Below are 12576 nucleotides of genomic sequence, written 5' to 3' on the forward strand. Positions count from 1 at the left end.
TTACATTACACCACCCACCCCCCATAAAAAACAACCCAGTTTTGAAGAGAAAGTGTATTAAGCCAGCTTAATTACCCTTTAAAACTTGCCAGAAATCACAACATAAAAATAACAGGCTGCCCTCATCCTGAGGGCATATGATAGAGAAGTCACGTGTTCAATCTAAAATGAGTATTTAGGTGTGCTCCCGAATGAACAGATTCTTTAAAGAAAACACACAGAATTGTTGTAGTATGCATCGTACACCTCTGGGGCACAAACTGTAAGAAATTAGCGTTTCCAGCGTGACAGCTGTGAGTTAAGAAGTGGTGTGGATAGATAACATTTCTGGATAGAGCAGATGCAAAGCAGAGTGCAGATGCTCATCCTGATATCGAACATATGCTATGCTCCTTTGGTACTGCCCAGAACTTTGGAAAAATTGAAACTGGTTCAGTTTGAAGACTAAAATGCTTTCAGAGGCTAAACTTTGACAATGCGCAGCCTGATAGCTGAGCATTTTCTAGCATTGATAACATTGACTGAAAGGTACTTCTTTTTCTAAGCCCAAAATAGTGTAGTAGCAAATTGGCGTCACAAGATGGAGCTTCAACCCAGCTGTAATGGTACCTCCACACAAGCATTTTCTTTTCTTTTTTTTTTTTTTTTTTTTTAAATAGGAGCAGCAATTTCATAGTATATTTAAAATTTATTAAAAACAATACAGTACCCAATTAATTAAAGTAATTATGATGAAGGATTTATGGAATGAAATTATAAGAATGTATTTTCCTGAATACATTCACAGTAATACACTAGGGAGGCATATAAAGATAAAGTAATTTAAAAGCATTTGCGGTGAACAATGGATGGTCCAGCTTCATCATATTCTTGTTTGCTGATCCACATCTGCTGGAAAGTAGACAAGGAGGCAAGAATAGAGCCTCCAATCCAGACGGAGTACTTACGTTCAGGAGGAGCAATGATCTGTTTAAGAAACAAAAGCATTAAGTACAACTGTCTCCAGTGAATAAAATACATTTGTTATAAAAAATTATTAAAGCAGTGATATTTGATATGAACAAAAATATTGTATATCTGTGCTAGTGTCATCCCTGGCATTACAATTATCCATTGCTACAAGCAGTAAAGTTAAAAAGTTGATATTTAAGTCTGAGTCTAAATTCTCAATTTCTCTGCCTGAGTCAATCTCCTGAGTAGGAGCAGTGCATTCAAGTTTTCATGGTTGCATATGAGAGAAGAAGACATGATACTTGCTCTGGAAACATATAATGGTAGCCGAGGATGGCTTGGAAAAATGAGTGACCTATGGAGCATTCTTATTAGTACAGTTGATAAAATGTTTGTAAAGCAATGAAGGAAGATCTGAAGCAGCAGAAGGGATATTGGCTTGTCAGAGGTTCTTCCTTTTCTGAACTTTCAGGCCAGGGATAAAACCAGTATTTCCTCTATCTCACCTCCATCAGCCAAGAAGGGCTGAAGAAGCTCACATATAGCCCCAGTGGAAAATTTAGCTTGCTGGATCCATACTATGACCATGCTAGTGCACTTTGCAGAATTCACTGTGAACAAGGAAATGAGAGGAGGGAAGGCTCTCTTCCTTTCAGCAACTAGGTCATCAGGTGGTGGTTATTTGATAGAAGGTACAAACACAACTCAAAATATGTACAAAGCAGTTACTTTGTAAAGTGTTGCTATATTTCACAAGAATTTTGATGACTTTGTATGTGCCAACTCGAATAGTCTACAGATGATTGCACCATACCTTGATCTTCATAGTGCTGGGAGCCAGAGCAGTTATTTCCTTCTGCATCCTGTCTGCAATACCCGGGTACATTGTAGTGCCTCCAGACAGTACGTTGTTGGCGTAAAGATCCTTTCTGATATCTATGTCGCACTTCATGATGCTGTTGTAAGTGGTTTCATGAATACCAGCAGACTCCATGCCTGGGTAAGGCACAGAAGAACTCTGAGAAAGCAACTCCATACAGAGACTTCAAATTGCTAAGACAGAACCGACAACATGAACTTCAGTGTCTCTTTAGAAAGACATCAATCTTCAGAGCTGTGGAAACCTGGAAAGTCATTCTGCAGCTGCCCAAATTATTTGCTTAGTAGGTCCTTGGTGTGCAGCTCTCCTCTCCCCTTTCCACACACAACTCCTCCTTCAAAAGAAAGCTGGGGGTGTGGAATAGTAAAGTTTGTACTAGACTTTTGCAGGCAATCTCGAATGTCCTAAGAAATCCTTATATGGTCTTGGAATCATTTCTGTTCTTTTTTTTTTTTTTTTTAAACTTCTCTTTTTCTTTTTTTTTTTTTTTTTTTTTTTTGTTAATGTAATGAGCCAACCCAGAGACAGAACAGTCACAATATGTCCTGATGCCTCTAACTATGCAACTACTTCATCTATTTCTGAGCTGAAATTCTGCCGACTGGCAGAACCGATGCTGGGTTTCTGTGAGACCTCATTGTAAATTCGCCTTCATGGCTGGAGCAGCCTTTTGGAAAAATAGAACTGGTGTTGCCTGCTCCCCACAATCCTCACGCTACTTAGAAAAGTGACTTTGTGGCCACATTTCTTGTAGCAGCCAACTGCAAATGGCACAAGCCCAGTAGCAGAAGCCAGGAGTAAACATTCAGGGTTTATTCTGAGAAAGCATTTTGCCTTATTGTTTGATCCAATGTTCCTCCTACCATATTAACAGTACTGTTCTAAAAAACTATTTTATAATGGGTGCTAGGACATACTTGTCTATAGGTCTGACTGAGTTAGCAACGGGACACAGTCAAAAGAAAATAGAAACTTTATGTGCAGTTTACAAAGGCAGAACAATCATTCAACCTACCAATGAAGGAAGGCTGGAAGAGGGTCTCTGGGCAGCGGAAGCGTTCGTTTCCGATGGTGATCACCTGGCCATCAGGAAGTTCATAGCTTTTTTCCAGAGAGGAGGAAGAGGCAGCAGTGGCCATCTCATTTTCAAAGTCCAGGGCCACATAACACAGTTTCTCCTTGATGTCACGGACAATTTCACGCTCCGCTGTCAAGAGGATTCAGTCTTTAGAATGACACTCAGGAAGCACACAGACATATTGACAAGTTATTCCCTTTCATTCTCCAGCACCCTCCCTGTTTTTTAAACATATACTCTGCTAGTCTTACAGAGGACTTTCCTGTTGTATTCCTTCTTGTGTCTATTCAGCTGCAGAACCACTGCTAGTCCTTCTAAGGCCACTAGAAACGTACATTAAACAACTCCCCTCCTCAGACAGCAGTACGTCCTTACCAGTGGTCACAAAGGAGTAGCCACGTTCTGTCAGGATTTTCATGAGGTAGTCTGTCAGGTCACGGCCAGCCAGGTCCAGGCGCATGATGGCATGCGGCAAGGCATAACCCTCATAAATTGGCACGTTGTGGGTGACACCATCCCCAGAGTCAAGCACAATCCCTGTGACAAAATAACACACATTTCATTCCCCGGTGGACGTCAACGTGCTTTACCATTTCAAACATCCATGTCATGTTCCTCAAGAGGCCTACCTGTGGTACGTCCAGAAGCGTAGAGGGACAGGACTGCTTGAATAGCTACGTACATGGCTGGAACATTGAAAGTCTCAAACATAATCTGAAATGCATTAAAATATTTTCTTAACACTACAGGGTTTTGCTTAATTGAAACAATTTACTGAGAGGGTGAAGACAAGGTTATCTGTATTTCTTCATGGTTGGTAATAACAAAGAAGGAAAGTACAAACTCTAACTCAAAAAATATTTGTCCTACAAGATATCTTCTTGTAGCTGGTCTGTATCTTTAACATATGCACATATTACAGTGTCCTGGGTTCAGCAGTAGCAGTCATTTTTCTCCTTCTTAGTAGCTGATGCTGTGCTGTGTTTCTGACTCTCAGCCTGAGAAAAGCACTGATAACACCGATGTTTTTAGTTGTTGCTCAGTAATGTTTACTCTGATCAAGGACTTTCTGAGCCTCATGCTCTGCCAGGGATGAGGGGAAGCTGTGAGGAAGCAGAGACAGGACACCTGACCCAAACTAGCCAAAGAGGTATTCCATACCACAGCACGTCATGCCCACTATATAAACTGAAGGCATTTACCCAGAAGGGAGAGGTCACTGCTCGGGTCAGGCTGGGTATCGGTCAGCGGGTGGTGAGCGGTTGTATTCTCTTCCCTTGTTATTTCCCTTATCATTATTATTATTGGTGGCAGTAGCAGTGGGTTTGTGTTATACCTTAGTTACTGGAATGCTCTTATCTCAACCCATGGGAGTTACATTCTTTTGATTCTCCTCCCCATCCCTTCGGGAGCAGGGGGAAGGAAGGGGGGGAGTGAGCAAGCAGCTGCATGGCTTTGAGTTACAGTCTAAGCTTAAACCATGACAGTTCTTTTTGGCGCCCAACGTGGGGCTCAAATCCATGACCCTGGGATTAGGAGTCGCATGCTCTACTGACTGAGCTAGCCAGACTCTGTCAGCTTAAACCACGACATACAGATAATTTTGTAATAAGCCTGGCCATAAAAACAGATTAAGATGACATGAAGCTTGGACAGGCTGAAGTACTCACATTCAAAGCAGATACACTGTTTTTCTAAAGTAAATATAATAATTCAGATATGACAGGTGATCACTATTCACTTTGCATCTTCCATAACCAAGAAAGACAGACTACTGGAGATCATGACTAACTGAAACAATGAAGTTCATATCCTGTTGGATTCACAAAGTTGGAATTACTCAACATCTTTAGTATAAGCTTACCTGGGTCATTTTCTCTCGGTTGGCTTTGGGATTCAGTGGTGCTTCAGTCAGCAGAGTCGGGTGCTCTTCAGGTGCAACACGGAGCTCATTATAGAAAGAGTGATGCCAGATCTGAGAGCAATGGGAGAAGCCAAAGGAAAGAAGCACCATCAGCCAGCAGCTCAGAATCACTTTCAGACAGGTATTGTGCTCCAGATCTCTGCTTAAAGCCCTAGATATAGGCTGGTATGTTTCTCATGCAGTTGTTCTTACAGCCTCCACAGAGGTTACCAAAGTAAAAGCACTATCCTCAGGTTTTACTGCTAGTAATACATGACCTATTTTAAGGTCACTTAAGTTAATGAAAATAACTTACTGTTACTCTGACAGTAGAAGAGACAGAGCAAGACAGCGCTGATTGCAGCAACACTATTTCAATAACGAATGAAAGTTCCAGAACAGCTCTAGAACATATTCAGACCTATGTAGTCAAATTCAATAGATAATATGTCTTTTTAACAGTTTCATCTTTTGGTTTGTAGAGGCCAGCCCAAGAATTCATAAAAATAAATGAAGTCAAGTAGTTTGTGAGGATGAAAGTCAGCTTGTGTTTATCACTTCTGCACAAATTATTCCTACCAGCTATAAAAATCTGATGCCAAGTGAAGTGCACTGAGGATGTTAATAAAGCAGCAAGAAGTAAAACCATCGGACTTTCTAAAGACCAAGAAAGTAGTTCTAAGCTAGTTTTCAAGCTGGTGGTGATGAGGGACTGATTGATATGTTAGGCATCTGAAAGGTTTTGCTCCCAGGTAAAAGAGTCAGTGAGTTCTGTGTTACTCCACACACTTGCGGTATGTTTTGGTAACCCAACTGTTTCAAATATCCTTATTTCCCAGTATAATAGAACAGAGGTTCCATCTTAGAAATTATATAAGCCTTACAGACTGTGACTATAAACACAGCTCTGGAAGACTTTCATCCAAACACTGTCTCTGAAAGGGATGTATTGCACTGCAACATTGCTAATCTTTCCAGTGTTAAATAGGACACGTGTAAACAGTGACCTTCATATCAGAATTACACAGATGCTTTGTATTTTTGCAGAAACAAGTAACTTCTTATATTGCATTTCCTTACTGGTAAATTGAAGATATTCTTACATTCATTTTCTTTACTTTTACTTTTTCTTTTTTTTTTTTTCTTTTCCAGTAATTAGGAAATATTTATAGATCAGACTGAGCAAAAAAACTTCAAACAACTCTTTTGATGTATTCCTAGTGATACTTCAGCTTTAGATGCAAGTTGACCTTTGCTTTAAAAAGCTTCCCATTAAAACATACTTGATAACATAATGCTTTCATCTAAAATTTAGTGAGTATTCTATAAACATTTGGTTCACAAAGTTCTGTTTACCAGTAACACACATCGACTTTTTAAAGCTGAAATACCTTCTCCATGTCATCCCAGTTTGTGATGATGCCGTGTTCTATGGGGTATTTCAAGGTCAGGATTCCTCTCTTGCTTTGAGCCTCATCACCTACGTAGCTGTCTTTTTGACCCATACCAACCATCACACCCTATAAAATAACACAAATGGAGTTAGTTTCTCAGGGAGCGGTGTCACAAAGTAGATAGAACATTAGCTGTGAAATAAATCCAGTTGCCAGTTATTCTAGATACTAAATACTAAGTACTTTACGAATACTAACAAAAGGAGAGTAACTCCGAGAGTAAAGAACTAATGTTCTTTAATTGCCAAAATTAAATGTTTAGTTCACTTAAAACTCTGCAGTTCATGTTTCCATTACAGTTTAAGTAAACAGAACAAGTACAGTTTTAAATGCATCAAGTGGAAAAATAAGGTTAACGTTTGCTACTATTTAGGGATGAACTGTCTACTGAACTATAACAAAGTGGAGTAAAAGCAGAAAGTATGTTGTGCCATCTAAGGGTCAAGTCAGAGCAATACACAATTCACATTTCCCAAAGCTTAAATTTCAACATTTTTTAATATAATTTTTGAATACTATAATATTGTCATTAGAGACAGACAATTTTAGTCTACTGCCACAGGTTTCTTTTTAGGTATTTTTGTGGGTCCTGTAGAGATGCTCCATGGACCAGAAGCTGGAAAATATGGATATACACTAGTCTTTAGGTTAAAGTCAGAAATACTGGGAAAAAACAGTATGTAGGAGGATGCTTTGAGTGCGTAATACTCTTGTCAGAACTAAGTCATTACAGACTCCAAATCTTGGCATCTCTAACACTGTCTTAAAAAAAGACAACTTGGATTTGCAATTTTAGATGGTAAAATCTTTCAGGGGATTAATAGTATATTTGATGCATGATCAAGAAATAAAGGTTTAAAAACCTGCATTTGTTTCCACTGTGGTGGTACTGCTTGGTTTTGAGCAGTTAATAGCATTTACAGTGTCTTAAGAAGCTGGTGCTTGAATATGTTTTTTAAATGATAATACCCAGAGGCCTCAGTTAGACCTCCAGGCCCAGCTGCTATACTGAAAGCTCCTAAAGAGCTTAAAATACTTTTGCTGGATATATCAAGTGCTGCATTTTACTACCAGTTACCTCTTTCCACTTCACCAGGGCCTTGGATGGCATAGAAGCAATTAAGCGGATTAGTTTGTTGTGACTTAGCCAAGCTGTTCATATTAATGATGAAGCTAGTTCATATTATGAATATTATTATGAATATGAATATAATATTCATTATATTTATGATGAAGCTAGCTCATATTAATGATGATCTGGCTCAGAACAGAACTCCCTGTTAACAACTCAGATAATAAATGCATTTAACGAACTATTAAAACTGAGTGGAATGCATCATATACTTAAATGTAAACCTTGAAGCTGAAGAAACCCAACCATAGGCAGGTGCTCATTTGTGATACAGTTAAATGAATAAAGTTAGGAAGGTTTATAGGAAGCTGACTGAAATCTTCTCCTTCCTCCTTTAGTTTTTCATACATCACCTATCATCAGCTTTTAGGGCAGTCAAAATTTCCAGATACTTCTGTGTTGGGCTTTTTGGTTTGGTTTGGTTTTTTAACTAGTTTTATTTACCAAGTTCTCTGAGTGATCCAAAATTAATGGCCAAGGAAAGGAAGGCATAGAAGGGAGTGAAAAGTTTTGAAAGGATTTCTCTCACAAGGCAAGAGACTTGCTTTGACTCAGGTGAGTGCACTCTGGACTAATTTTGCCTGGAAATACTGTTATACAGATCACCCAGCCCTAGACACAGAAAAGGTGGCTCTGGAGTGGAGAACTGGGGCTGGTGCAGCAAAACTTTCTACAAGCCTAACACAGAATAACCAAAGCAGTTCATCACCTGGTGCCTGGGACGACCCACAATGGAAGGGAAAACTGCTCTTGGAGCATCATCCCCAGCGAAGCCGGCTTTACAGAGCCCTGACCCATTGTCACAAACAAGGGCAGTACTGTCCTCTTCCTCACACATCTTCTATGTCAACGTCCTCAGGCCCTCCAGACAGAAAACAGCCCTATGAAAACAGCAGGAAAGAATTTTTAAAAACAACAACAACAACAACAAAACAAACAAAAAACCAAACAAAAACAACAACAAAAAAAACAAACAAAACCCAAACAATTAAAAGTACTCAGCCCCCTCAAAACCCCATACTCAGGTAGCAGACCCATCCTTGAAGACAGAGATGGCTGTCTGAAAGCAACCAGCACCAGCAAAGAGAGGCACCAGTTTGGCAACCTCCAGGTCCCTGCATGAGCATCTGAAGGAACGGGCTTCCTTTTGAAACCATCAGAGGTTTCAACGACATCTGCCAGAGAGATGTATGCACTACAGATTATCCATAGGATTCCAAAGGAGAATTCCAGTCCTGTGGCATGGGCAGACAGATCAGGGAGCAGCAAATGTTTATCTAAATTTGGCCACAGAAATCCATGGCTGGGGTGAGAGATAAAAGAGGACACTGGGCTGGCAGCTGCCAAAAAAAAATCCCTTTGCATCGAGTCAGCACAACTTTCCCTGCTCTTCTATCACGCTGACAAAGTCCTCACACATGCAGAAAGTTGTCAAAGGTAAGAGCACTTCAGTCTTCCCCATTCAGTCTTGGACTTCCCAAAAACTAACCAAATTTAATGTTATGCATGTACCAGGGATATTTTCCAGTAATCTACTAAGTGAAGGTGGCCAATTAAGCTTCTGTTTAACCTTCTAAATGAGAAGAAATATTCCCAGTTAAAACCAACAACAACAAAAAAATAAAAGCCTTTTCCAACTCTCTACTAGTCACTTAATGAAGATAACCCACCTCTAAAGTGAAGGCAGGGACAGCATGTGTTTTAAAAACAGGCCATAGCAGATGCTATACCATCATTTCAAAGCAGCTAATAAACCACATTTGTAGAGTTTCAAAGTAATTTATGTTGGCTCCTTGTCTCAGTAAAAAGAAACTGTTTTCCTCCTCTGGCAAGAGGAAGATGATAATGGGGAATAAAAAAGTTTTGAAAGCTTTGTATTAAAGTGAATTACAGAAACAAGCACTGAATACTAGGACTCAAGAAGAACTATTTGCTCACAATTTATAGTGTGGTAGGGAAACACTTGGCTAGCTCTGAGCCCAGGCTTCCATGCAGAATTCAACAAATTGCAATGTGTTAACAGCTAAAGGAGACAGCTGTCATCCACAGACCAGCTGACTCCACATGCAGTCTCCAAAACCTTCTGCCGCAGGAATACTGGAAGCTCAGGGCGAAGTGGGAATGGGGTCAGCAAGAGCCACGGACGATGAGCAAGGGAGCCGACAACCTGTTTAGCCTCTGCAATGGATGGGACAAGCATGGACCATATGACGTTCTTTTGAGATTTTCTGTCACTCTCCAGTGAGACAGCCACAAGACATGGCTGCAGCCCTGCTCCTGCAGGCTGATCGGTCATAGATCCCAGGAGAAGACAAGGACAGGGAAATCTAACTTGATATACTCCAGCTATTTTATTATTATTATTGGGAAAGGGAAGTAAGTTGCAATTTTTGCATTTATTAACCTCCTGGGAAAACAAGCTTTATATATCCAAACATTTACTGAATGGAGTACAATTGGTATCTAACATGAATGAACAGACTGGTTTGGACAAACCATTTCCTAATTAGGAAATAGGCTTCTCAACCGTCTGTTTTTGGAACAGAGTTCGAGGTCAGGGGTTTTGCTCAAACCAATGCAGCTAATGCAATGCCAAAAATCACTTGGGGGAGGGGAAAGAAGGGGGCAGGAAAAGCTACATTTCTGGGCTTAGTGGACTCTAAATGAAAACCATATTTAGTAATAAAGTGCAAAAAGTTGAAAAATCAAAGCTGAATGATTTCAGACAGTGCTCTGCTGCCAGCCAGTGAGTTAACAGCTCAGGACTGCCATGGCATGCAGTAGCAATGTCTTACAGTGGAAAATGTCGCTCAGTACTATGGCAGAAAGGGTTTTTTTCTCCCAAGTAATTAATACAGTATTTAGCCTCTCCTACCTGCTTTACATCTAAAGATAACCAATCACCTTGTCAATATCCACACCACACTATTAAGAGAACTCCAGCCCCACAAGAAATACTGTGTAGTCTGTTCCTCAATGAAATGTTTGGCATTTTACAGAACAGTAGTTTCATATACACAGAGACAAGGACAAATACACACACATCCGCATTAGATAGTGCTAATGTGCATACTTCCCAACTCTTCTTGCAGTCACATTCCCTGGTACACTCACGTCACATTACACTGAGTTAACAGCACTGAAGTAAACCTGCTGAGAAGCACTATTACATACCCTTCCAGGAACTCTGTTCTGTCCCAGACTAACACAGGTCCATTTAAACATGAATATATCTGTAATTCCAGCTGTGGCATTACACAGACTATGTCTTTACACAGTTGCTGGAGTGCTGGTGGAATCAGCAAAATCATCAGGTAGAAATCCTTCCCTTTCAGACATGGTATAAAATAAAAACAACTCAGTATTTTCTACAACTACAAGCATTTTCATCATCAGTTCAATTCTAGTAAGTTTGCTTAAGCAAACTACAGCACAGCAGTACATCCTCCTGAATTGCTTCCATTTGACACTACTTAATTGAAGTCCTCCAACAATCTGTAAATCATGCTACTGGTTCTGTGCCACTTACCCTGACAGTGCTTGGCTGGGGATAGCTGCTCTGGGATGGTGCACTCTATCTGAAAGCTCTGAAGTTATATAGCCCCTTCAGCTCTTCTCCTCCCACTAGCCTCCCAAACAAGGAGCAGAGACAGGCAGAGACAGAGCTAAAGTCTCTAACAAAACCATATAGGGACCTTATTACAAAAACCTCTAATCTGGATGGCCACAGGCCCTGGGTCTCTTCCACTGCATTCCAGTATAGAGCTCAAGAAACAGAAGGAGACTTTCAGCTGTGTAAGATAAACACTTTAAAACTTCAGAAGAGTTGCTAAAATACAGAGAGACAGAGCGTGCCCACAGTAGACACTCTGGCAGGAGAAGCATGTGTTCAGACAAGAGAGGTCCAGGCCTCCATAGTAACATCCAAGAGGCAGAAGGAGAAACTGGAAGAGCACTCATTTATACCAGGGAAGGTGTTTTTAAAGAAACACTTTGCTTTCTTTAATGATTCTATGATTCTATGATTTTGACAAAACCAATGGAAACATTTCTAGGAAGAGAAACAGCTGCTGAATTTTACAATAAAGTTTGTCATTTTGCTTGTATGCTAAATGTTGCCCATATGCTTAACAGGTAGTGAAAAAATTACCTGCTGTTGTACAGGGTTCACAGTGAAGTCTTCAAAGGTTGCGAGAATGTTCTGTTAAAAGATTCTTTGATCCCCTCTGGACTGTGATGGGTTGAAATCCATTCTGTTTCTCTGCCAGTTTATTTTCAAAACCCCAGAACCTGGGGGCCAACTTTGCGTTAGTGCTACTCCACTGGCAGTCACAAGTCTGGACTGACATAAACTCACAGCTCAAATTGTTCAGAGTGAAGTTCTTGAATTTTATGACCTTCAGCTAAATTTTCTGTTGAGCATATCTTTAGCAAATAAAGCAAGGGTTCTCACTGTACAAGTTATTTTCAACACAGGACTGGAATTTTGCAGCTGTAGCCAGCTGTTCTCTGGGCAGGCTGATTCTAATGAAGCAGCCTATTCATAGTCAACAATGTTTTGTCATTAAGTTTGTACTGAACACCAAAAATCAGCATCTCTGAAGTCCAATACGAAATCATTATAAATTCAAAATTGGTCAAGAAAGATGTGAGAATCCCAGCAAGATCCTTGCTTTGTGAATCTTGTTGCAATGAGGAAGGGCATTATGTGTTTGCTTACAGAGTGTTTTCTGACTAATTGAGTAGTCTTAATGCAAGAAAAGTTCCCATAAAACCACAGTGGGAGTTTTTCTGATGTGGAGATTTAAGGATTAGGCAACTAGTAGATACAGCAGATAGGCAGAATTATGGATTGAAGACCAAAGGAATTTAACTTTTAAGGAAAGGAACTTTTAAGGAATGTAACTGCCTTTGAGGGTCAGAAACAGAAGCTAACAAGTGTTGGAACATGAGCCATGCAAAAGCTATTTATTATTTCACTTCCAGCACTCGGCAAAAGATAACAGATACTTTAAATTAAAATAATAAAAGGGAAAAAACCCACCAAGGGAAGGAACCTGAACTAGAGGATATAAGCAGATCCTTTTTTGCATATCTTCAACTGACACTCAAAAGACAGCTAAACCCAAATTCTTTGTTTTCAAACAACACTCAAAAACATAGCTGAGGGCAATTACA

At 40.0% G+C, this 12576-nt stretch overlaps 1 protein-coding gene across 1 annotated transcript; it reads right to left on the reverse strand.

Moving 5' to 3' along the window:
• Window positions 1-581: 581 nt before the first annotated feature.
• Window positions 582-11046, reverse strand: ACTA2 (actin alpha 2, smooth muscle). Its single transcript, XM_061358850.1, has 9 exons — window positions 10928-11046; window positions 8108-8279; window positions 6204-6332; window positions 4774-4884; window positions 3539-3623; window positions 3285-3446; window positions 2847-3038; window positions 1766-1947; window positions 582-966 (listed from the first exon to the last, which is right to left on the reverse strand). The coding sequence occupies exons 2-9, from the start codon at window positions 8234-8236 to the stop codon at window positions 823-825; spliced, it is 1134 nt and encodes a 377-aa protein (XP_061214834.1). The 5' UTR covers window positions 8237-8279; window positions 10928-11046; the 3' UTR covers window positions 582-822.
• Window positions 11047-12576: the final 1530 nt, after the last annotated feature.

This window comes from Neopsephotus bourkii, unplaced genomic scaffold, assembly GCF_033783945.1.
Source record: "Neopsephotus bourkii isolate Nb327-2 ecotype Australia unplaced genomic scaffold, CSIRO-AGI_Nbou_v1 NB_951, whole genome shotgun sequence".
Classification (NCBI taxonomy): domain Eukaryota; kingdom Metazoa; phylum Chordata; class Aves; order Psittaciformes; family Psittacidae; genus Neopsephotus; species Neopsephotus bourkii.

Excerpts from the sequence above, each read along its gene's own strand:
- ACTA2 (XM_061358850.1), bottom strand. The coding sequence starts at position 8,236 with ATGTGTGAGGAAGAGGACAGTACTGCCCTTGTTTGTGACAATGGGTCA. Across the intron at positions 3,624-4,773 it reads ACCGAGAGAAAATGACCCAG|ATTATGTTTGAGACTTTCAA; the intron begins GTAAGCTTATAC and ends AATGCATTTCAG. Across the intron at positions 967-1,765 it reads CCAGCACTATGAAGATCAAG|ATCATTGCTCCTCCTGAACG; the intron begins GTATGGTGCAAT and ends TTTCTTAAACAG.